The sequence below is a fragment of the Giraffa tippelskirchi genome, chromosome 2 (genome assembly GCF_054371585.1).
Source record: "Giraffa tippelskirchi isolate mGirTip1 chromosome 2, T2T-mGirTip1v1.2.pri, whole genome shotgun sequence".
Taxonomy (NCBI): Eukaryota; Metazoa; Chordata; class Mammalia; order Artiodactyla; family Giraffidae; genus Giraffa; species Giraffa tippelskirchi.
This window is the reverse complement of record NC_137276.1, coordinates 81,153,923-81,179,006: the sequence shown is the minus strand read 5'-3', so window position 1 is coordinate 81,179,006 and position 25,084 is coordinate 81,153,923. Positions and strand designations below refer to the sequence as shown.

The following is a 25,084-nucleotide window of genomic DNA, read 5'->3' as shown; positions in this document are numbered from 1 at the left end:
TTATCACTCTTCTGTAACCTGCATCTCGGATACTGGCAAATCAGAAATTACCATACGGGATCCTAGACTAGGAAGTAAAAATTAGACAAAATATTAACCTTTACCTGGAAATAGATGAATCCTTCAGTGAGCTCCAAGTTGAGACACCTATACCACTGAAGTTGGTATAAGTTAAAGAGATAGATATAATGATGCTAAAATTACTCTAGGAAAAAATAAACATCTCAAAGGAATAATGAGAAACAACTACTAACATTATAAAAGACTAGTAATGAAGACAATTTTCATACTAGAGAATGATAGAACAATGGAATAGTCTAGAAATAGATTTAGATACACATGGAAATTAAAAGAATGATAAAAGTAGCTTTAGAAATTATAAAATGAAAAATAATTCAATAAATGGTAGAAGTACCATGGACATGCTTTTTGGGGAAAATTGATAAAAATGAATGCCAGCCAAATTCTTTACATCAAAATAAATCCCAAATGAAATATCAATAAATAAACTTCAGTGCAAAAGAAAGAAAAAATGAATGAAAGTTAAAACAGAATTAGACTTTGGAAATAATAACAATTTTTTAATGGGGAAAGGAGTTTGTATGACATAAAACCTAGACTCATGCAAGCACAAAAAATTACTTTAAGATTTTCCTTATAGTTGTTTCTTTTCAAAGGCAGATGACAAGCTAACAAAAACACACTGAACACTGTAACAAAGAGCCAGTTTCCTTAATTTATAAAGTCTTAATCACATCCAGAAGAAGAAAAACAAGCAAATTATATGACTAGATAATTCACTGTAAAATAAATTGAGGTTGTAAATATGGAAAGATGCTCAGCTCTATCATAAGTTTAAGAATGCAAATTAAAACAATCGGTTGCCACCTAAAGACTGTTAATACCTAGAGTTATTGAATTGATTGAAAAACTGGCACCTTCATGACACTAGCAGGAAGTTAAATTAACAATTTTAGAGAAATTTTATAATGACTATCAGATTTTTAAGTGTATTAATCTTTGACTTATATTTATGTCCCACTGCTATTAACTGATCTAATTTCATTCATAAATGTGTCTCTGTATATTAAAGGATATTAGTTGCTATCACAAATTGAAAATAATATAAATTATCATCTATAGGGTCCTAATTAAATAAATTATGGTAGATCCATATAATGGAAAAGTATGTAGCTTTTTCAAACAATAGATAAGTTTGAATATGCTACTATGCAAAGGCATACAAATTATACTTAAGTGGGGAAAAAAAGCAAGATCCTGAACAGTATTGTGATAGAATCCTAACACAAGATCACACACTCACACAAATGTATATATTAGATATGTTGGACTATGTATATGATTTTTCTGGAAGGATACATAAGAAACTGTTAACAAGGGTTCTTACAGGAATTAGGGACACAGATAAAGGAGAGAGAAAACTTAGGCGCTGGCAGACTGCCTAGTCACTAGTAATAACCTTCACCAGAGTCGCTAACACCTCCTTCCTGCTTCTTCACATCCCTACCCTGGCATTCCAGGCCCAGGGAGGAAAGTACTTTAGAGATCCTTCAACTCCTCTTCTCTGTGCTACTTTTAAAATCACATTGTTGTCTGTATCCCATGACCCTGAAGACTTGGGGTAGTGGCTGGCCAGAGGCAGGCAGGGAAGTGAAGGACTGAAGAAGGCAACAAGATACAAAGGATAAGTATCAACGGCAGGCATTTGTGCCTACACTGACCCAGGGGAGATTCATTAATATTCCAAGAGAAACACCACAGTGGTTCTGAATCTCCAAATTCACAAGCCTCAGGTCATAAAGTTTTTCTGGAGTCATTCAGTCCCAGCGGGTGTGATGCTCAGTGAACCCCTCAAGATTAATGGAAAGGAGGAATGGTTTCAGAGGGGGATATGCAGTGGCCTGTGTTACAGAGTGGGAACAATATGTGACTTAGATTCCCCTCTCCCACCACAGCAAGACCACCTCCCACCCCCGCTGCCAAATATCCTGGACTCTCTTGTCACATCGTGAGTCGTATTTGACCCTATTCAAGTTGTTCTAATGGTATCCTTAGATGACTACATTTTGAATTTTGCTCTCGGAATGAATTTCTATTGCTTTTGTAAATTTTGTCAGTGGACTTATTATGAGAAGAATCCATGCATTATTTGAACAAGAGGTGGGTTAGGTAGACCACTGCCTTTATCTGACTGATTTTACCCAGTGACATGACATACTGAAGGTAGAGGAGTTTGCCTCACCTGCAGATGAGGAAATACGGTTCTTGATCTTTTCAATTATGGGCTTGGAACTGAGCTACAGCCAGGATTTTGTTCATTTTGAAGAATTTCTGTCCATATAGATTAGACTACCTGTGACCAAGTCTGTTGTAGGTATCCTGTCACTACACATAACAGTAAACATACCTTGCCTTTGACTAAGGTGAGGTTGGAGGCTTCATAGTTTTCATCTTAGGTGTTTTCTTTCTTACAGAAGAAAACTCAGTTCCAAGATACAAACCATTCCTCAGTTCCTATCTCTCTTGCAACTATGTACTGCCGTCAATCAGTTGAACCAGACAAAAGTCTGAGTAGTTTCGCACACGTTCAAATCCAGCTGATTGGTCTTAATAACTATTGTGTCAGAGGCCACATTATCTAGAGTAACCTTTCAGTTTTAGATCTGAAAAGTGAAAGTCGCTCAGTTGTGTGTGACTCTTTGCAACCCCATGGACTGTAACCTGCCAGGCTTTGCTGTCCATGGACTTCTCCAGTCAAGAATACTGGAGTGGGTAGCCGTTCCCTTCTGCAGGGCTGTTCCCTTCTCTAGGGGATCTTCCCAACCCAGGAATCACACCAGGGTTTCCTGCATTGCAGGTGGATTCTTTACCAGCTGAGCTATGAGGGAAACCCTTTAGATCTGAAAACCCCTTTTAATTTGCCTCTTACAAATGCTTGTGCAGGTAGATTTTGAAGAAGCCAGCAGCTGTGGAGTTTATTAAAAGTGGAGGCTTAGTAAAACCAAATATCTAGCAAGACAAAATTATGGAGAATCTTTTCTTTATGCCATTCTCCTTCACATTTATTTTTCAACGAGTAAAATCTAGTATTCTCATCTGAGATAGGTTTTCCTCACTCACATCCTGTTTTATTGCAGTCATCCTGAGTTTTCATCTCCTTTGTTGTTTCAGGTCACTTCTTTGGGTCTCAAGGAACACTGTAGGTTTTCCCAAGGATTTAATTCACCCATCAGTGTTTCATAACTTACAGCAGGTGGCACTGTGGCTGCAGTTTTGCAGACTTAGTGATGATTCATACTTAAATTTCTTTCCTTCTTTCTTTACTTATTTATTTATTTAGGATCGTGGTGTTTTGAGCCAGAGAATCTAATTAAACCAGGAGTAACCTGATAGAATTTGAACCTCTTTGCCACGAATATAGGAGGAGAAAGTGAAAAGTAATCTAAAGTTTTAAAGTTCAGAGCAAAAAGCAGATTATAGCTAGGGAAACTGACATGTCATACATGAGGGCATTCATCACAAAAGGAGTGGTTTTCAGCCTCAAATGCCTAGAGGAATCACCAGGAAAAATCTTTGTAAATCCACAGATCTTCAAGACCAACCCCAGATCCCTTGAGTCAGAAACTGTAGGAAAGATATAAAGACCCATGTATTTTGGAAAAAGCTTTCTAGGTGGTTGAGATAAAAAGTATACTCCTAGGGAAGTAACTTGCCTGGGTAATTGTTCTAAATTACTTATTTTACCTTATCTTCTCAAGGAATAATTTGTTTTTTCTCTATAGTCAGTCTTTTTCTCTCCCTGTGTCTGTTACTTGTCCCTATCCTCACTTTTATTCTTTTTCCAAGATAAAGATCTTACAAGGATGTTCTTGTGTGTGTGTGTGCGCCCACACGTGCTAAGTCGCTTCAGTCGTGTCTGACTCTGCAACCCTATGGACTGTAGCCCGCCAGGCTCCTCTCTCCTTGGGATTCTCCAGGAAAGAATACCGGAATGGGTTGCCTGCCCTCCTCCAGGGGATCTTCCCCATCCAGGGATCAAGCCAGCAGTTAACTAGAAACTGCTACTCTTCCAGTGTTCCCTAAAGGCAACATAAATAATGATTAACCCCAGAATGTATTCAGTTTAGGAGGCAGATCAAGGGGGAAAGTCACTGAACATTAAATCTTTAGAATTAACAACTGCCCTGGCCAGGTTTGTGTAGCACCAGGCATCTTCCTTCCTCATTACTCAGATTTTCTGAAGTAGTAAATCTTTTTGCTGCCCAGCATTGCCCCTGCAGCTCCTATTATCAGGTTGAAGCTGATTCTCTGAAAAGAAAGGTAGATGAAAGAATTTCCCTTTTCAGGAGCAGAATGATAGATAATCTGATAGCTGAAAGCCTGTCACCCCATGTGAGTGGGTGATCACCACATTTCCTTCTGTTCTACCACAGCAGCCATCTCTCTGATTTCTGGTGATAACTTCTGATAATGAAGGAGAACGCTGGGAAAAATCTGTATCAAAATTCCATTGGTGAATTGTGCATTTTACTCATTTTCTTACCAAGAACTTTGGTATCTTATTAAGTCTAACTGATGACATCCACAAAACTCTGTCTTTTCACAGAATGGTCATATTTCATTTTAATGAAATATGGTAGAATCCCCTCTTTAAAATTCTTAGTGTTATTATAGAATGAAGGTGAGCAGTGAGATAAGGATACTGCCAGGAGAGGCTAGGTGGCTGAAGAGAAATCTAAAAAGAAGAAGATATTTTACCTCAGTAATTTAGCCTCATCCCATGGTCTTGTTTTCAACTTTTAATATCTAGAAAGTAAAAGTGGATCATTTGCCTCAAGACAGACTCACATTAACCAGACTCCTGAGTCAGACATATGAGTCAGAGTACTCACATTCCACTCACTAAGTATTCAAATAACAAGCTGACAGTCTTTTTCCCGTAGAAAAACTCGATGTGGGGAGCCAAATTGTAATCCAAAGTCTTCATCAGCAGGAATTAGCTGGATGATTTTAGTCACATACATGTCAAACAGGCAGGACTTGGAGAGCTAGGATTCTAGGACCTGAACAGGGAACTGCAGTGGATCCACTGTTGACTCACAATAGGTATTAGTGTGAGGAGTTAAAGGGCCAGAATTGGACATGGAGAAGTGCCAGACCATAAGCAGGTAGATTGTCCAAACTGAGTCCCCAGCCCAAGGGGGAGGGACAGATTACAAACAAAGCTAAGGATGGAAAAGCCAGAAACAGATAGACGGTGCTAGTTCATTAAGTAAATAGTGAGCAGCTGCAATAATAATTCTGTTTCATGTGGCCACAGTTAAGCACATGTGAAGAAGGATTTGGAGAAAAACATATAGCCCCCAGTTTTTCTTAATAAAAGCAAGAAATTCATATGGTAAAAATAATTCCAATAGTATGGAAGAGTATATAAGGGAAAATACAACTTTCTCTTCCCACATATCCACTGTTAACAGTTTCAAGCACTGTTTTAGACAAATAGTTATAAGAAATTAATGTAGTATCCAAAGGTTTTTTTTAATTAATTTATTTTTTATTGAAGGATAATTGCTTTACAGAATTTTGCTGTTTTCTGTCAAATCTCAACATGATTCAGCCATTGGTATACATATATCCGGAGAAGGCAATGGCACCCCACTCCAGTACTCTTGCCTGGAAAATCCCATGGACAGAGGAGCCTGCCAGGCTACAGTCCATGGGGTCGCTAAGAGTCGGACACGACTGAGCGGCTTCACTTTCACTTTTCCCTTTCATGCACTGGAGAAGGAAATGGCAACCCACTCCAGTGTTCTTGCCTGGAGAATCCCAGGGACGGGGAGCCTGGTGGGCTGCCGTCTATGGGGTTGCACAGAGTCGGACACGACTAAAGCGACTTAACAGCAGCAGCAGCAGCAGCATACATATATCCCCTCCCTTTTGAACCTCCCTCCCATCTCCCTCATCATCCCACCCCTCTAGATTGATACAGACCCCTGTTTGAGTTTCATGAGCCATACAGCAAACTCCCATTGGCTATCTATTTTACATATGGTAATGTAAGTTTCCATGTTACTCTTTCCATACATCTCACCCTCTCCTTCCCTCTCCCCATGTACATAAGTCTATTCTCTTTGTCTGTTTCTCCATTCTTGCCCTGTAAATAAATTCTTCAGTACCATTTTTCTAGATTCCGTATATACACATTAGAACACAATATTTATCTTTTTCTTTCTGACTTACTTCACTCTGCATAATAGGTTCTAGGTTCACCTACCTCATTACAACTGACGCAAATGCATTCCTTTTTATGGCTGAGTAATATTTCATTGTGTATATGTACCACAACTTCTTTATACATTCATCTGTTGATGGACATCTACGTTGCTTCCATGTTCCAGTTTGTAAATAGTGCTGCAATGAACAATGGGATACATGTGTCTCTTTCAGTTTTGGTTTACTCAGGATATATGCCTAGGAGTGGGATTGCTTGGTCATATGATGGTTTTATTCCTAGTTTTTTAAGGAATCTCCATACCATCTTCCATAGCGGCTGTATCAGTTTATATTCCCACCAACAGTGCAAGAGTGTTCCCTTTTCTCCACACCCTCTCCAGCATTTATTGTTTGTAGACTTTTTGACGATGGCCATTCTGACTGGTGTGAGGAGATATCTCATTGTAGTTTTGATTTGCATTTCTGTAATAATGAGCAATGTTGAGCATCTTTTCATGTGTTTATTAACCATCTGTACGTCTTCTTTGGAGAAATGTCTGTTTAGGTCTTTTTCCCACTTTTTGATTGGGTTGTTTGCTTTTCTGGTATTGAGTTGTATGAGCTGCTTGTATATTTTGGAAATTAATCCTTTGACAGTTGTTTCATTTGTTATTATTTTCTCCCATTCTGAGGGTTGTCTTTTCACCTTGCTTAGAGTTTCATTTGCTGTGCAAAAGCTTTTAAATTTAATCAGCTCCCACTTGTTTAGTTTTGTTTTTATTTCCATTCTCTAGGAGGTGGGTCATAGAGGATCTTGCTTTGATTTATGTGATCAAGTGTTCTGCCTGTGTTTTCGTCTAAGAGTTTTATAGTTTCTCATCTTCCATTTAGGTCTTTAATCCATTTTGAGTTTTTATATTTGTGTATGGTGTTATGAAGTGTTCTAATTTCGTTCTTTTACATGTAGCTGTCCAGTTTTCCAGGCACCATTTATTGAAGAGGCTATCTTTGCCCCATTGTATATTTTTGCCTCCTTTGTCAAAAATAAGGTACCCATAGGTGTATGGGTTTATTCCTGGGCTTTCTATCTTGTTCCATTGGTCTGTATTTCTGTTTTTGTGCCAGTACCGTACTGTCTTGATGACTTTAGTTTTTAGTATAATCTGAAGTCAGGAAGGTTGATTCCTCCAGCTCCATTCTTCTTTCTCAAGACTGCTTTGGCTGTCCACAGTCTTTTCTGTTTCCATATGAATTGTGAAATTTTTTGTTTTAGTTCTCTGAAAAATGCCATTGGTAATCTGAAAGGGATTGCACTGAATCTGTAGATTGTGTTTGATAGTATAGTCATTTTCACAATATTGATTCTTCCTACCCAGGAACATGGAATATCTCTCCATCTGTTTATGTCATTTTTGATTTCTTTCAACAGTGTCTTATAATTTTCTATGTGCAGTTCTTTTGTCTCCTTAGGTAAATTTATTCCTAAATATTTAATTCTTTTTGTTGCAGTGGTGAATGGGATTGATTCCTTGATTTTTCCTTCTGATTTTTCATTGTTAGTATATAGAAATGCAAGTGATATCTGTGTATTGATTTTGTATCCTGCAGCTTTGCAAAATTCACTGATTAGCTCTAGTAATTTTCTGATACTATCTTTAGGGTTTTCTATGTACAGTATCATGTCACTTGCAAACAGTGAGAGCTTTACTTCTTCTTTTCTGATCTGGATTACTTTTATTTCTTTATCTTCTCTGATTGCTGTAGCTAGGATTTCCAGAACTATGTTGAATAATAGTGGTAAAAGACACTTGTCTTGTCTTGTTCCTAATGTTAGGGGAAATGCTTTGATTTTTTCACCATTGAGAATAATGTTTGCTGTAGGCTTATCACATATGGCCATTACTATGTTGAGGTAGGTTCCTTCTATGCCCATTTTTTGAAGAGTTTTAATCATAAATGGGTGCTGAATTTTGTCAAAGGCTTTTTTGACATCTATTGAGATTATCACATGGTTTTTATCTTTCAATTTGCCAATATGCTGTATCACATTGATTGATTTGTTATATTGAAGAATCCTTGCATACCTGGAATAAACCAAACTTGAACATGGTGTATGAGCTTTTTGATGTGTTGCTGAATTCTGTTTGCTAAAATTTTATTGAAGATTTTTGCATCTATAGTCATCAGTTATATTGGCCTGTAGTTTTCTTTTTTTGTGTTGTCTTTGGCTGGTTTTGGTATCAGGGTGATGTTGGCCTCGTAGAATGAGTTTGTAAGTGTTCCTTCCTCTGCAGTTTTTGAAAGAGTTTTAGAAGGATAGGCATTAGCTCTTGTCTAAATGTTTGATAGAATTCTCCTGTGAAGCCCTCTGGTCCTGCGCTTTTGTTTTTTGGGAGATTTTTGATCACAGCTTCAATTTCAGTGCTTGTAATTGGGTTGTTCATAATTTCTATTTCTTCCTGGTTCAGTCATGGAAGACTGAACTTTTCTAAGAATCTGTCCATTTCTTCCAGGTTATCCATTTTATTGTCATATAGTTGTTCATAATAGTCTCTTGTAATCCTTTGTATTTCTGCATTGTCTGTTGTAACCTCTCCTTTTTCATTTCTAGCTTTGTTGATTTGATTCTTCTCTCCTTTTTCTCTTGATGAGTCTGGCTAAAGGTTTGTCAATTTTGTTTATCTTCTCAAAGAACAAGCTTTTAGTTTTATTAATCTTTACTATTGTTTCTTTCATTTCTTTTTCATTTATATCTGCTCAGATCTTTATGATTTTTTCCATCTGCTAACTCAGTTTGTTGTTGTTCTTCTTCTTCTTCTTTCTCCAGTTGTTTTAGGTATAAAGTTAGGTTGTCTATTTGATGTTTTTCTTGTTTCCTGAGGTAGGATTATATTGCTATAAACTTCCTTCTTAAAACTGCTTTTGTTGCATCCCATAGGTTTTGAGTTGTCATGTTTTCATTGTCATTTGTTTCTAGAAATTTTTTGATTTTCCTTTTGATTTCTTCAGTAACCTCTTGGTTATTTAGAAATACGTTGCTTAATCTCCATGTGTTTGTGTTTCTTACAGTTTTTTCCTTGTAATTGATATCTAGTCTCATAGCATTGTGGTTGGAGAAGATGCTTGATATGATTTCAGTTTTCTGAAGTTTACTGAGGTTTTATTTGTGACCCAAGATGTGGTCTACCCTGGAGAATGTTCCATGTCCGCATGAGAAGAAGGTGTATTCAGACTGCATTTGGATGGAATGTCCTGAAGATATCAATGAGATCCATTTCATCTAATGTATCATTTAAGACTTGTGTTCCTTATTAATTTTGTTTTGATGATCTGTCCATTGGTGTTAGTGGGGTGTTAATGTCTCCTACTATTATTGTGTTACTGTCAGTTTCTCCTTTTATGTCTGTTAGTGTTTGTCTTATGTATTGAGGTGCTCCTATGTTGGGTGCATAGATATTTACAATTGTTAGGACTTCCTCTTGGATTGATCCCTTGATCATTACGTAGTGTCCTTATCTCTTGTAATCTTCTTTATTTTAAGGTCTATTTTGTCTGATATGAGGATTGCTACTCCAGCTTTCTTTTGCTTCCCATTTGCAGGGAATATATTTTTCCATCCTCTCACTTTCAGTCTATATGTGTCTCTAGGTCTGAAGTGGGTTTCTTCTAGACAGCATATATATGGGCCTTGTTTTTGTATCCATTCAGCCAGTCTGTGTCTTTTGGTTGGAGCATTTAGTCCATTTACATTTAAAGTAATTATTGATATACATGTTCCTATTGCCATTTTCTTAATTGTTTGGGGTTGATTTTGTAGATCTTTTTTCTTCTCTTGTGTTTCTTGACTATATGAGTCCCTTTAACATTTGTTGCTAAGCTGGTTTGGTGGTATTAAATTCTCTTAACTTTTGCTTGTCTGAAAAGCTTTTTATCTCTGCATCAATTTTGAATGAGATCCTTGCTGGTACAGTAATCTTGGCTGTAGATTTTTCCCTTTCAATACTTTAAATATATCCTGCCATTCCCTTCTGGCCTACAGAGTTTCTGCTGAAAGATCAGCTGTTGAGTGTATGGGGTTTCCCTTGTATGTTACTTGTTGCTTCTCCCTTGCTGCTTTTAATATTCTTTCTTTTAGTCTTTGTTAGTTTGATTCATATGTGTCTTGGCATGTTTCTCCTTGGGTTTATCCTGTATGGCACTCTTTGTGCCTCTTGGACTTGATTGACTATTTCCTTTTCCATATTGGGGAAATTTCCAACTATAATCAATCTCTTCAAAAATTTTATGATACCCTTTCTTTTTCTCTTCTTCTCCTGGGACCCCTATAATTCAAATGTTGGTACATTTCATACAGTCCCAGAGGTCTCTGAGACTGTCCTCAGTTCTTTCCATTCTTTTTACTTTATTCTGCTTTTCAAAAGTTATTTCCACCATGTTATCTTCCAGCTCACTGCTTCATTCTTCTGCTTCAGATATTCTGCTATTTATTCCTTCTAGAGTATTTTTAATTTCAGTAATTGTGTTGTTTTTCTCTTTAATCTTTAATTCTTCTAGGTCTTTGTTGATTAAGTCTTGCATTTTCTCCATTTTGTTTTCAAGGTTTTTGATCATCTTTACTATCATTATTCTGAATTCTTTTTCAGGTAGTTTGCCTATTTCCTCTTCATTTATTTGTACTTCTGTGTTTCTAGTTTGTTTCTTCATTTGTGTAGTATTTCTCTGCCTTTTCATTTTTTTTTTAAACTTATTTTGTTTGAGGTCTCCTTTTCCCAGACTTCAAGGAAAGTTGAATTGTTTCCTTGAAGAAGGTTGAATTCTTTCTTCCTTTTGGTTTCTGCCCTCCTGAGGTTGATCCAGTGGTTTGTGTAAGCTTCATATAGGGTGATATTTGTGGTGATTTTTTGTTTGTTTGTTTTTCCTCTGATGGGAAAGGCTGAGTGAGGTGGTAATCCTATCTGCTGATGATTGGGTTAGTATTTTTGTTTTGTTTGTTTTTTAGATGATGTGTCCTGCCCAGGGTGCTACTGGTGGTTGGGTGATGCCAGATCTTGTATTCATGTGATTTCCTTTGTGTGAGTTCTCACTATTTGATGCTCCCTAGGGTTAGTTCTCTGGCTGTCTAGGGTCTTAGAGTCAGTACTCCCACTGCAAATGCTCAGGGCTTGATCTCTGGTCAGGAACGAAGATTCCACAAGTGGTTTGCTATGGCATTTAGTGAGATTAAAACAAATATCCAGCTCAAGAATCCAAAGATGTACCTCAGACAAATGGCAGCTACAAAATCAGGCAAATAATAATTAAAATAATGGAATATACACATATACATATACAACCATGAGCAAAGTCTAAATAAGCCAACAAAAATAAAGTACAGTAGTTTGACCTGGCAAACAAAGGAAATAAAAAATTATATTTACCAGTTAAGAACTAAAGCACAAACTGGAAAACACAACTAAAGCACAGTGCTAAGTGGGAAATAAAGCAATAAAAAGAAAACTAACAAATATGTTGAGAGGATAGGAAAGAAAGGAAAGAAAGAATAGATATGCAAAGTTAAATAGAGGTAGAAGAAGAAAATTCATATACATTAAAGATTAAATGCAAAGGGAAAAGAACAACAGGAAATGCAAACAATGAAATAAATGTAGAAGAAATTTAATACATTTTTAAAAATTAAAATTTAAAGTGATAAAGAAAAAAAAAAAAAACTCCAGAAGAAAGAAAAAGGAAAAAAAAAAAAAAAGGAAAATTCCACAGAACTGCAAAAGCCCAACACATAGGCAGAGCTTTATAACAACAATACAAAGTGTGACCGTATGCACACACACACACACACACACACACACACATATACATACCCGTAAGCAAAATGAAAACCGTTCAACAGAAATAAAAGTACAATAGATTGACCCAGCGAACAAAGGAAACCAAAAATTATATCTACCAGAACAAAACTAACTAAAGCACAAACTGGAAAACAAAACTAAAGCTAAGTACCAACTGGGATATAAAGCAATGAAAATAAACCTAACAAATATGTTGAGAGGAAAGGAGAGAAAAGAAAGAAAGAATAGATATGCAAATTTAAACAGAGATAGATAAAGAAGATTTATATATGTTAAAGGTGAACTGCAAGGGGAAAGAACAGTAGGAAAAGCACAAGAATAAGTGTAGAAAAAATAAGTTTAAAAACTTGAAAAAAAAAAAAGGAAAACTCCACAGAACTGCAAAAGCCCAATGTAGAGGCAGAGGTTTATAACAACAATAAAAAATGTGACTGAGAAAAAAAAAAAGCTTAATTGGATTTCTTAGTGCCAATAAAATCGACAACTACAACATAAGGCAGAAAAAAAGGAAAATAAGAAATAAAGAAAAAAAATCCAAAAGAATCCACAGAACAAGTCAAAAAATGAGAATAATAAATGTTTTTCTTGAGTCACCGCTGTCAGAGACCTTTCCCTCGCTGGGAGTCACAGCCCACCTTACCTCCCTAGGATGCCTCCCCACACTCTGCTGATCTTTGGACCTGCTGTGGGGGCAGCTCAGATTCTAATCTGGTCCTACTCCTCTGTGTTCTTGCCTCCAATGTCCACATCTATCAGAACTAGTGTGTTTTCTTTTGTTGGAGCTCTCAGTGGCCTTTTATACATCCCATGAACACAGAGTCTGCCTAGTTGATCTTGTGAATTTATTCTGCAACTTGTACAGCTGGTGGGAAAGTTTTGGATCTTCTTCCTTAGCCACACTGCCCCTGGGTTTCAGTTGTGGTTTTATTTTCACCTCTATGTGTGAGTCATCTACTGGGGTTTAGCTCCTGAGGCTGCCGTGGGGGACATGGGTTTGCCCCTGTGAGGGCCAGGTGTGGAGGTGGTGCAGCTGCTTGGGTCACACAGGTTCTGGTAGCACCATGTACTCAGGGGGGTTGGCAGCCAGAACAGTGGGAAATATAGTGCTCTAGAAGGGTATGGCAACCAGTATTGGTGAATACTCTCCAGTATTCTTGCCTGGAGAACCCCTCTCCCTGACAGAGAAGCCTGGCAGACCAGTCTACAGGGTCACAAAGAGTCAGACATGACCAAAGTGACCCTGCATGCATAGAGGCAAGACTTTTTTTTGCCTGTGGCAGCTCTGCCCCAGTGAGAGTTGAGCATGAAGGTGGTGTAGCTGCTTGGCTTGTGGGGACCCTGGGGGCACCAAGTGTGCAGGGACATGGTGTGCCTCCCCTGCAGGAGTTATGGCCCTATCAGTCTTTTTTCGAGCCTCTTGTAGCTGGCAATCAGAAGGCCTCTTTGGCCAGTCTTTCTCTGTAGCTCTGCCCATTCAGGTGCTTAGAGGGCTCCCTTGCCTGGGGTAAGGTGCATCTGTTGTTCGGTGTGTCAGGCACATAGAAGGGGGCCCTCCTGGCTGGAGTCCTGCTTTGTAGAATGGAGCATCAGGCACTTAAAGGGGTACCCTGGGTGGGGTCCTACTCTGTAGTTCAGTGCATTAGGCATTTGATGGGTCAGCCTCTCTGTTGTTCAGCTGCTGGTGCTGCTCTGTGGGGAGAGAGAGGCTATGGTGATGGTTCCACCCCCTATGCATGACTCAGCAGTATCACCTTGCTTCCATGGCTGCCTGGCTTTCCTCCACTGGCATTTCCTACCACGATCTCCTCCCTCACATCCCCTAATCCATCTCTCCGCAGTCAATAGCAGCCCTAACATTGGGGTTGCTCCACAATCCCTAAACTCCAGCTCCCAGCTGCTGCGCCTTCCAGGGGACCAGTGTTCCTGTCCAGGGTATGTATGGCTGCAGCAAGGACTTGTGTGAGTCTCGTTCCATTTAGGCTGCCACAGATCCGCTGTTTCACTCCCAGCCTTAAATGTTTCTCCTCTGACTCAGAGACTTGCCCTGATGTGGGGATTAGACCGCTGCTTCAGTTCCCCCAGCTGCCGAGGGCAGATCCAATCCTACTAACACTCCTGTTTTTCCCCATAGTTCCTTCATCCTACTGAGTTTTGCATGGTTCTGTATATTCTTTTCCACTGGTCAGGTACTCCTGTCCGCTCTTGGCTGGTGTTCTGCATGAACTTCTGTGTCTGAAGGTGTATTCCTTATGTATCTGTGGAGAGAGATATACTCTACGTCCACCTACTCCTCTGCCGTCTTATTCTCTCTTCCCCCTTAATTACAGTTCCTTGTCTTGACAACCATATCGGTGCTCTTGTACTAACTGACAAGGGGTCAGTTACTTTGTGTTCTAAAACCTACAGTCCAATGAAGACATTCTTTAATAACATCCCTGTTGGTGGATTTGGCCAGGCAGCAACTTGACTGTGGAAAATACTGCCTTATTCCAAAAAGGCATTGAACGTCCATTTCAAAGGAGGTTAAAATTTGTCATGTAGATTTCAAAAATCATTGAAGAAGCTTCCTTCTTCTCTCTCTGGGTGATCCAGCTTTCCAGTTATCTATTCATTATATACAGGACCACTACCATGAAGAATGCAAATTGTGTGTAGTCTTCCATCAATATAGACTTGAGTTCTGAGTTTGAGCAAGCTCTGGGAGTTGGTGAACAACAGGGAAGCCTGGTGCGCTGCAGTCCATGGTGTCGCAGAGCTTAGCTTAGCAACTAAATAACAACAGGAGATCTCTTGACGGTTTAACCAAAATGAACAACTGACAGGACACTCAGAATATGGAAAACAAATTTTTTTGCAAGACTTTCCTTCATTGCACCAAAAACATTTCTTTCTTTTTATCCATGATTGACAATTATTCAATGCAGTACATTTCTTTGAGGTACTTGAGAGTTCCAAAACAACTTTAATCAACTTAGAAGAAATATATGTATATCTGAAAACACAGCCAAGATGACCTGGACCTGTTTCTCACATCCAGGGCATTTTCACTCACCCACACTGAGAAGCCTCTTGGAGCATCTCCCCAAAGTCTTTTTTAAAGTGTCTTCAAATCTTAATTCCAGAGATTAATTCAGTAGGTGATACCACGAATTCAGAGTATGTAAGCCTCTGGGAGATGTGGATGCAGAATTAAGTTTAGACACCACTGGTCTCATCAGGCTGTCTGTATGAGCATTTTGGTGTTATCTTGTATTCTTTGCTTGAATTTGGTGCTCTTTAAAACTACTTGAGAGTTTGAGGTGTATCTGAGCTGTTCTCCAGGAAACTGATTAGTCATAATTTTTCACTCTTCAGTCATCCCAAGTGAGTTTTAAGGGCATATCATGTGCTGAACATTATTTAGGCAATGATGATAAAGGGCTTTCCAGGGTGCCAGTGGTAAAGAATCTGCCTGCCAGTGCAGGAAACGCAAGAAATGTGGGTTTGATCCCTGGGTCAGGAAGATCCCCTGGAGAACCAAATGGCAACCCACTCCAGTATTCTTGCCTGGGAAATCCCATGAAGAGAGTAGCCTGGTAGGCTACATACAGTCCCTGGGGTCACAAAGAGTTGGACATGATTGAGCACTCATGTAAGATGCAAAGATGCAAGATGATAAAGAAGTAACCCAAATAATTCTTCTTATAATGGGACTAATTATAATGAAATGAGATAGATCATAAAACATCAAATGAAAAATAAGTTGGAGATACAAGTCTTGGGTTCAGGAAAGAGACCTGAGGTGTAAACAAATATATTTTCTAATTAGCACAGATGATGCTTAAGTATGAAACTAGAAAAGTTTCCTAAGGGAATGTCCTAAAAGGAAAAAAAAAAGAAGTCAGAGAACCCAATCCTGGGGATTAGTTTATGAAGAGATAGGGAGATGAGGAGGCTGACGGGGCTGAGAAAGAATGACCAGAAATGTAGGGGGAAAAAAAAACCCACAACCAGTAATTATCTGGTCTGAAATGTTAATAGTGATGAGGCTGAGAAACCCCGCCCCAAAGCATTTTACTGCGCCCTTTTTTTCGGCAGTGGACATTTGTTGGTTACTTTAAAATTTCAGCATGTTAATGATGAGCTGCTATTTCTTCCCTGTCTCTCTCATTTTTCTTTATTCTAGAAATTAAAGTTAAAAAACTTTTTGCATTATATTCCACATATGATAGATGAAGGGATGATAAGTGTTAAGTCTGATTTTTTTCCTTGCTTTATTTCTAACATTCTATCCAGTTATACATTGGACTTTTACTTCCCCACTCCTTTGTCTGTTATGCTCAAAAAAAAATTGAACAATGCAATTAAATATAGTTTTGTGCCCCCTAGTATGATCTTAATGCCAGATGCATTTCCTGCAAAGTGTGTCAGCAGGTGCTAAGCAGAGTATGCAGTACAGAGTTTTGTTTAAAAGACAGCAGAGTCAAGTGTTTGCATCACAGTTACAAATGTTGAAACAAAAAGAGATGATATAGAAGGCAAAGATTCTTATAATTTCCAGAGTGAAGATTAGGAGCTAGAGAGAACCTTAGGTGTGTTAAGTATAAAAATGGGCAATGATCCTCCAGGAGGTGATGCCATTCCTTTCTTTTCCAGTGCTATATGTTCCACATGTATGTTGGAGTACGTGCTGGAGGGGGTATTGGTGATGAAATCGAAGATCCAGCTGGTGATGAGTATGAGATATATAGAATCATCTTTGACATCACCTTCTTCTTTTTTGTAATTGTCATTCTCTTGGCCATAATACAAGGTAAGCTCACTGAAGGTCAAGAAGATCTAGAATCTGACCTACTTATTGTCGAAGCTAACATTAAAGATAGGGTAAGACTGTCAAGTGTTTCCTAGAAAAGCCAAATAGAACTTTTCCTTTCAGTGTTTCTTCATTGGAAATCTGTAGAGGGATAAACAAAGAAGTAGCGGACCTTGGTCTGGGGATGTGGGAAGAGATGAATACAGGTTTCTTTGGACTCCTTTCAAATAACATAATGGAAAGAGCACTTTCCTGGGTCTGATTTCCAGCCCTGCCACTGGCATCCTTTACAACTAATGGTGGGCAAGCCATTTATCCTCTCTGGGTCTATCACATGGAAATTATATAAACCTCTAAGCCATGGATTATAGAAAATATGTCTTTAAAAATGATGTCTGTTCCGTGTGCCCCGTGAGCAGAGTATTGTTCTTCACCTTTGAAGAAACTGAGCCGTAGTAAGTCAATTAACTCAGCTGAAGTGCACAGCTGCAAAGCGTCAGGGCTGGAATCCAAACCTACAGGGCTGGAAACCAACCCCTCACATGCCACCACAGCACCATGTTGACGCACTCATTCCTTCTTTCACCCCAAGGTAACTTGGAGTGGGTGGTTTTTCTCCCCTCCTTTTATTCCAAGGTAACTTTTTTTCCCCCTTAGAAAAATCATTCATGTTGTCTATTTCTGCTTACATATTTCGTACCTTGAATTAAATGTCTATAAATGACACATTATCCTCTAAATTACTGTGCTTTTTTTCAGTAAAGCACAGGAACACATTGAAAGGATTCACGATATTCCCCTTTATGTCTTTCTTTCCTTTATGTCTTTCTTGAGTGTAACAATAATGTGTTTTATAAGAAGGCAAAGTCATAAAACACTTGGAAGACAGTGTACAGTCAAGCAAGTCACAGGAGAAAAGGGGACAGAGCAGAAGGAAGCCATTAGTTGGCTGATTGCCGCAGTTAGTAACGTTACAGGACGTTTATTGATAAGGAATTTGTGGGGAAAAAAAAAGATTTGGGGCAAATTCCTCACAATGAATATAAGCATGTTTGACTTGCAAATTAGCACTTGAAAACTTATTGGTGGCATTTTCTGTACTTTACGACCATAAACATCAATTGCTCTTTCTTAGCATGAAGCAGGTAGTATAACATACCATTTATTGATGCCAAGGTGACCAAAGGTTTCCCTGCTCTGTTGCTTCATTTTTAAACCCCTTTTTGGAGAGTGTGTGGCCTGGGAACTGCATGTATTTCTGCCCCCGCCCCCAGACCAAGGAGATAATGCCACTGCCTTCGTAGGAGTATCCAGTGTGTGCATTTCCCAGTGTAGCTGTACATGGTCCCTTTCCTTAGGAGGATTAGCCAAGGGGCTGTGAATTTCATTATCATTTTCTGGTTGCTACACTAGGTTTAATCATTGATGCTTTTGGGGAACTAAGAGATCAACAGGAACAGGTCAAAGAAGACATGGAGGTAAGTCTGTTTCTCACTGTACGTTTTTGTTGTGGACACTCTCTGTCCTCACTGCCTTTATCAAAGAATTATGGCAGTGGGAGGAAGGCGGAAGAACATGAATAATGTGTAGCTTCATTGGCCTGTTTTTGGTTCAGGCAATACGTATAGTTGAGCAAGGTGGTGGGCTCCAGGTACATACAGACAGACAGTAATATGGCACCATCCACCCCTCCAGGAGTGGGAAGACCATCCATTCTAAATGATGGATTCACTGACAGATAAGTAAACAGACAATCACAGAGCAGTGTGATTAGCACTTATGGAGGAAACCCTGAGTCCTTGGGGCTTGTGTCTCATTTCATCTTAGATGATCAGGGAAGTTTTTAAAAGAGATGCACAAACTGAGGCCTGAAGATTGCAGAGGTGTGGATGTGAGAGAGAGCGAGCAAATGCAGGACAGTTTAGGAAACCTTCTCACACTGATGTGCCCCACTAGGTCCATTGGATTCTGTGAGAATGTCACTGCCTGAGGATCTGTATACCAAGACTCTGGGTTTTGGGAATTTAATATGCAGGTTTTTCCTTTGGAAGCATAATTGGTGCAGGATGAAGTATTACATTCTAATAATGGGACTGGCAAGGAAGGCCAACTAATTAAGAGCCTAAAAACGCATCTGAGAAATTTACAGTGTAACTTACAAGCTAGGAAACAAGAAAAGGGTTTTAAGCAGGGCAATGACGTGATCAGATTTACATTAAAAAAAAAAATTGATTAAAATAGGGGGAATGAAGGCATGACCAGGAACAGAGAAGCAGCTGTCAGCATTTTCTAGGTAGGAGATGATGAGGCTCTTGCTAAAGAAGAGCCACTGAGGAGGGAGGTACCAGATGGACTCAAGGAGTACTTGGGAGCTGGCATGAAAAGAACTTGGTGATTGGCCATACGCAGAGGATGAAGTTTGGAGCAAGCAGAAATGATACCGAGGTTCTGGCATGAGCCTCTAGAAAGAAGCATGGTGGCTCAGTTAAACACAGAGTGACCAAGGGAGGTAACAGAGGAAGCACAGGTTCCTGGGGAAAGCTGTCAAGTGTGAACCTATTTATTTAAGAGACACTGAATGGTGTCCAAGACTGGACCACTGAATGGAGCCTTCCTGTCATCAGCAGCGTTGATCAATAAGGCAAAGAGAATTATAAAATATCTTAATCATCTTGATTCTAGGCTCTAGCATCTAGGGCATCATAAACATGCCTCTAGTGATACAAAATAGCTTCTAATTTGCAGGGATGATGAGCATCTGGAGCTGCATGAGGACAATAATTGAATTCATTTGAGTTAATACATAGGCAATGCTAATGATAAAATAGAAAGCCTGCTTCTCCCGGGGTTTTGGGCCTGCAGATGGCAGACCTAGCAAGTGAAGAGAGAGAGGGATGGGATGGGAGGGACGCAGGGAGAGAAGGCATCCTATTTCTAGAGTAGATTGTCATCCCAATACATGGCCACTGGTTGATTGTGTACCTGGCACATGGTGGACCTTCTCTGAATTGTTGATTCTATACCTCATAGTTTGGTATTTGGTTTGGTGTCCCCTGCCCACCCAACTTGGTCATCAGACATGGCTAGGATAGGTACCAAGTTTGTGGTTTCAACTGAGGACACATTTAGTCATGCCTAGCTAGAGCTAGTGTCATAAACGTGAGCCAGTGTCATACACAAGAGTGATCACCAAGCCTGGGTGTTCTCACTCAGGCTGGAGGAAAAAAGAAGACATTGCTTTTCAGCCATCATCACCCTGTACTCTTTCTGCCTGTTACTTCTTGCTGCTGGTTTCTACGTCACTGAAACTCCACAATAAGACATAGTTGTGGCAGCGGTTAAACTGATATTCAAGTACTTGGTGCAGCCTCCTGGGATAATCTTTTATGTAGACTGAGTGAATCAAGTAGCTGCCCCTGAGTGGTGAGTTATGTTTTCCTTCTGTTTTCCTTTCTCAACTCTGACCTTTGACTATTTGCCTTTGTCTTCTAGACCAAGTGCTTCATCTGTGGGATAGGCAATGATTACTTTGACACCGTGCCACATGGCTTTGAAACCCACACTTTACAGGAACACAACTTGGCTAATTATCTGTGAGTATGCCTGACTCAGTCCCCTGCCTCTCCCGATACCCAGGCATCCCCCAACTCAGCATGCTGGAGAAACTGGAGAGAGAACCCCTCTCATTACCACTGGCCTCAGGCTTCTTATAAGCCTCCTGGAGGGAAACACTCACAGCTAGTGGTTCTTTTTCCTCAAGAGTAAGTTAACTTAGGAAATGAAGTTACAATGCTCCGCGTGAATGATACCTTCTAGAACATGAAATGAAAATGTGGAAACGATGAGCAGAATGTGCACCAAGCCTCTCAGAGAGCTTTGTCTGTGTTTCTTATTTCAAGCAGGAATGTTCCATCTGCTCCCTAGAGATATGTGAATCTTCATTTTTCTTTCCTGAGAAAATACAGAGCTCTTTAGGCACTACTGGAAAACACAGATAGAAGTTGCATTTTTTTAATACATAGAAATCAAGCTATTGCTCAAGACTAGCCAGAAACTGCACTTTGGTACAATATAAATTCTTAATCTGTTTCTAACCTGATTTTAATATCTAAAAGAATAGATACAGAATAGCATTGAAGTGGACTTGGGAATTCAAAAGTATGTGATATTAGACAAGTTATTTAACCTTTTTAATCCTTGATTTTCCAAATGAGGATCACAGTTCCTGCCCCATAAGTGAATAAATAGGATATAATTACAGGCAGGGTCTGGCACTAAACCTGGCATAAAGCAGCTCCCAAGAGGTATAACTTGACCAGTGCATACATTTTAGCTCTTTTGAAAAAATATTTTAAAAGAAGATGAGCTTTTGGTCCCCATGGCATTTCTTGTTTCTTTTTTTTTTGCCCTGCAGGTTTGACACATTTCTATGCTCTGCCATAAAGAGTTAGCCCATAGCAAGATCAGAGGTATCTGTTTATACTATTTCCATACAATCCATTTCTGATTACTCTCTCTGTATCTGTAGGTTTTTTCTGATGTATCTCATAAACAAAGACGAAACGGAGCACACAGGACAGGTATGTAAACACTGACCTACATCATCTGAAAAAATTGATAAAAGAATCTCTGCATGCTGGAGTAAACGTGTACATTAAACATTAATATCAGAATTACTCTCAGATATTGGTCATGGTATCTTAGTATAAAATTCCTTTTATTCTAGATGAGTATACAAAGATTGCCATAGTAGAAAAAAGTAAAATTAGAATTGAACATTTATTAGCTGAAAATGCTGAGCTTGGGTTTTGATAATTATAATGTACTTGATTGCTTAATAAGATAGCAGATTATTTCAAGTGAACTTCATCCAACAGTATTAATAATTGCATATCCTGGGACAAGATGGCAGAGCAGAAGGACCCTGAGCTCACATCCTCTCAGGAGCACACCAAAATCACAGCTAACTGCTAACCAACCACTGATGAAAAAGCCTGGAACCTACCAAAAAAGATATTCTATATCCAAAGACAAAGAAGAAACCACAATGAGATGGTATAAAGGGGGCACTTGCCATAATAGTTAAATACTATGACCCCTAGGTGGGCAACCCACAAACTGGAGAACAATTATATCACAGAAGTTCTCCCACAGGAGTGAGACTTCTGAACTGATGTCAGGTTTCCCAGCCTGAGGTTCTGGCATCAGAAGGAAGAGCTCCCAGGGCATTTGACTTTGAAGGACAGCAGGGATTGAGTGCAGGAGATCCAAAGAACTGGAAGAAACAAAGACACCATTGCTGGTGGGTGCACACAAGGTCTCATGTGCATCAGCCCCAAGGCAAAAAGCAGTGACTTCACAGGAGCCTGGGCCAGACCTACCTGCTAGTTTTGGAGGGTCTCCTCAGGAGGTGGGGAAAATGTTAAAAGCAACAATGGGAAACCAACAAATTACATAAAAGGGGTTCTATATAATACTTCAGTTCAGTCGCTCAGTCGTGTCTGACTCTTTGCAACCCCATGAATTGCAGCACGCCAGGCCTCTCTGTCCATCGCCAACTCCCGGAGTCTACCCAAACCCATGTCCATCGAGTCGGTGATGGCATCCAACCATCTCATCCTTTGTCGTCCCCTTCTCCTCCTGCCCCCAATCCTACCCAGCATCAGGGTCTTTTCCAATGAGTCAACTCTTCGCATGAGGTGGCCAAAGTATTGGAGTTTAAGCTTCAACATTAGTCCTTCCAACACCCAGGATTGATATCCTTTAGGATGGATTGATTGGATCTCCTTGCAGTCCAAGGGACTCTCAAGAGTCTTCTCCAACAACACAGTTCAAAAGCATCAATTCTGCGGTGCTCAGCTTTCTTCACTGTCCAACTCTCACATCCATACATGACCACTGGAAAAACCATAGCCTTGACTAGACGGACTTTTGTTGGCCAAGTAATGTCTCTGCTTTTAAATATGCTATCTAGGTTGGCCATAACCTTCCTTCCAAGGAGTAAGCGTCTTTTAATTTCATGGCTGCAATAACCATCAGCAGTGATTTTGGAGCCCCCAAAAATAAAGAAGTCTGACAGTTTCCACTGTTTCCCCATCTATTTCCCATGAAGTGATGGGACCTGATGCCATGATCTTAGTTTTCTGAATGTTGAGCTTTAAGCCAACTTTTTCACTCTCCACTTTCCCTTTCATCAAGAGGCTCTTTAGTTCGTCTTCACTTTCTGCCATAAGGGTGGTGTCATCTGCATATCTGAGGTTATTGATATTTCTCCTGGCAGTCTTGATTCCAGCTTGTGTTTCTTCCAGCCCAGCATTTCTCATGATGTACTCTGCATATAAGTTAAATAAGCAGGGTGACAATATACAGCCTTGACGTACTCCTTTTCCTATTTGGAACCAGTCTGTTGTTCCATGTCCAGTTCTAACAGTTGCTTCCTGACCTGCATACAGGTTTCTCAAGAGACAGGTCAGATGGTCTGGTATTCCCATCTCTTTCAGAATTTTCCACAGTTTATTTCTTAGCAGAAACTCTGCAGGCCAGAAAGGAGTGGTGTGATATATTTAAAGTGATGAAAAGTAAAATCTTACAATCAAGAATACTCTACCCAGAAAGGTTCTCATTCAGATTTGATAGAGAAACCAAAGCTTTACAGACAAACAAAAACTAAAAGAATTCAGCACCACAAAACCAGCTTTACAATAGATGCTAAAGGAACTTCTCTAGGTGGAAAGGAAAAGGCCAAAACTAGAAACAAGAAAATGACAAAACGGGAAAGCTCACCAATAAGGCAAACATATAATAAAAGTAGGAAATACTTCTCACACATATATGATATCTAAGTCAGTAATTGTGGGAGGAGGAGAGTACAAATGCAGGATATTTGAAATTAAGAGATCAGCAATTTAATCAAGTATACACACAGACTGCTGTATCAAAATCGCATGCCAGTTGCAAATCAGAAATCTATAATTTATACACACACACAGAAAATGGAATCCAATCACAACACTAAAGATGATCAAATCAAAGAGAACAAAAGAGGAAAGGAAGAAAATAAACTCAAAACAATTAACAAATTAATAAAAATAAACTCAAAACAATTAACAAAATGGTAATAAGAATACCATTATTAATGGGGCTTCCCAGGTGGTAAAGAACCTGCCTGCCAATGCAGGAGACATAAGAGACTTGGGTTCAATCCCTGGGATGAGAAGATCCCTTAGAGAAGGTAATGGCAACCCACTCCAATATTCTTGCCTGGAGGATCCTATGAACAGAGGAGCCTGGCAGGCTACAATCCATATGGTTGCAAAGAGTCTGACATGACTATAAATGGGATAAATGCTCCAACCAAGACAGACTAGCTGAATGGATACAAAAACAAGATGCCTATATAGGTTGTCTACAAGAGACCCACTTGAGAAATTGGGACACATATAGACTGAAAGTGAGGGGATGGAAAATTCCATGCAAATGAAAATCAAAAGAAAGCTGGAGTAGCAATACTTACATCAGACAAAATAGACTTTAAAATAGAAATTGTTACAAGAGACAAAGAATGACACTACCTACGGTCAAGGGAACAATCAAGAAGATATAACAATTATAAATATTTATGCACCCAACATGGGAGCACCTCAGTATAGAAGGCAAATGTTAACAGACATAAAAGGAGAAATTGACAGTAACACAATAATTATGGTACAATACCCCACTTACATCAATTGACAGATCATCCAGACAAAAAGTCAGTAAGTAAACATAGGCCTTAAATGACATATTAGACCAAATGTAGTTCATTGATACTATGAGTATTTCATCCAAAAACAGCAGAACACACATTCTTTTTATGTGCACATGGAATATTCTCCAGGATAGATCTCATTCCATGCCACAAAGAAAGCTTTGGTAAATTTAAGAAAATTGAAATCATATCAGGCATCTTTTCTGACGACAAGGTTATGACATTAAAAATAAATTATATGAATATAACTGTAAAAGACAAAAACACATGAAAACTAAACAATACCTTACTAAACAACCAATGGATCAAAGAGGAAATAAAAACATACTAGAGACAAATGAAAACAGACAATCCAAAACCTATGGGATGGAGCAGAAACAATTCTAAGAGGGAAGTTTATAGTAATAAAATCTTACCTCAGGAAACAAAAATTTGAAATAAAGAACCTAACATTACACCTAAAGC

At 39.1% G+C, this 25,084-nt stretch overlaps 1 protein-coding gene across 1 annotated transcript in view; it reads left to right on the top strand.

The window, feature by feature from the left end:
• RYR2 (ryanodine receptor 2) overlaps positions 1-25,084 on the top strand; it is an 849,571-nt gene that overhangs the window by 815,557 nt on the left and 8,930 nt on the right. The window contains exons 101-104 of the mRNA XM_081569302.1: positions 16,716-16,872; positions 18,286-18,350; positions 20,365-20,465; positions 21,401-21,452. Of these exons, the coding sequence (XP_081425428.1) occupies positions 16,716-16,872; positions 18,286-18,350; positions 20,365-20,465; positions 21,401-21,452 (375 nt within the window). The remainder of the gene's footprint in view (positions 1-16,715; positions 16,873-18,285; positions 18,351-20,364; positions 20,466-21,400; positions 21,453-25,084) is intronic.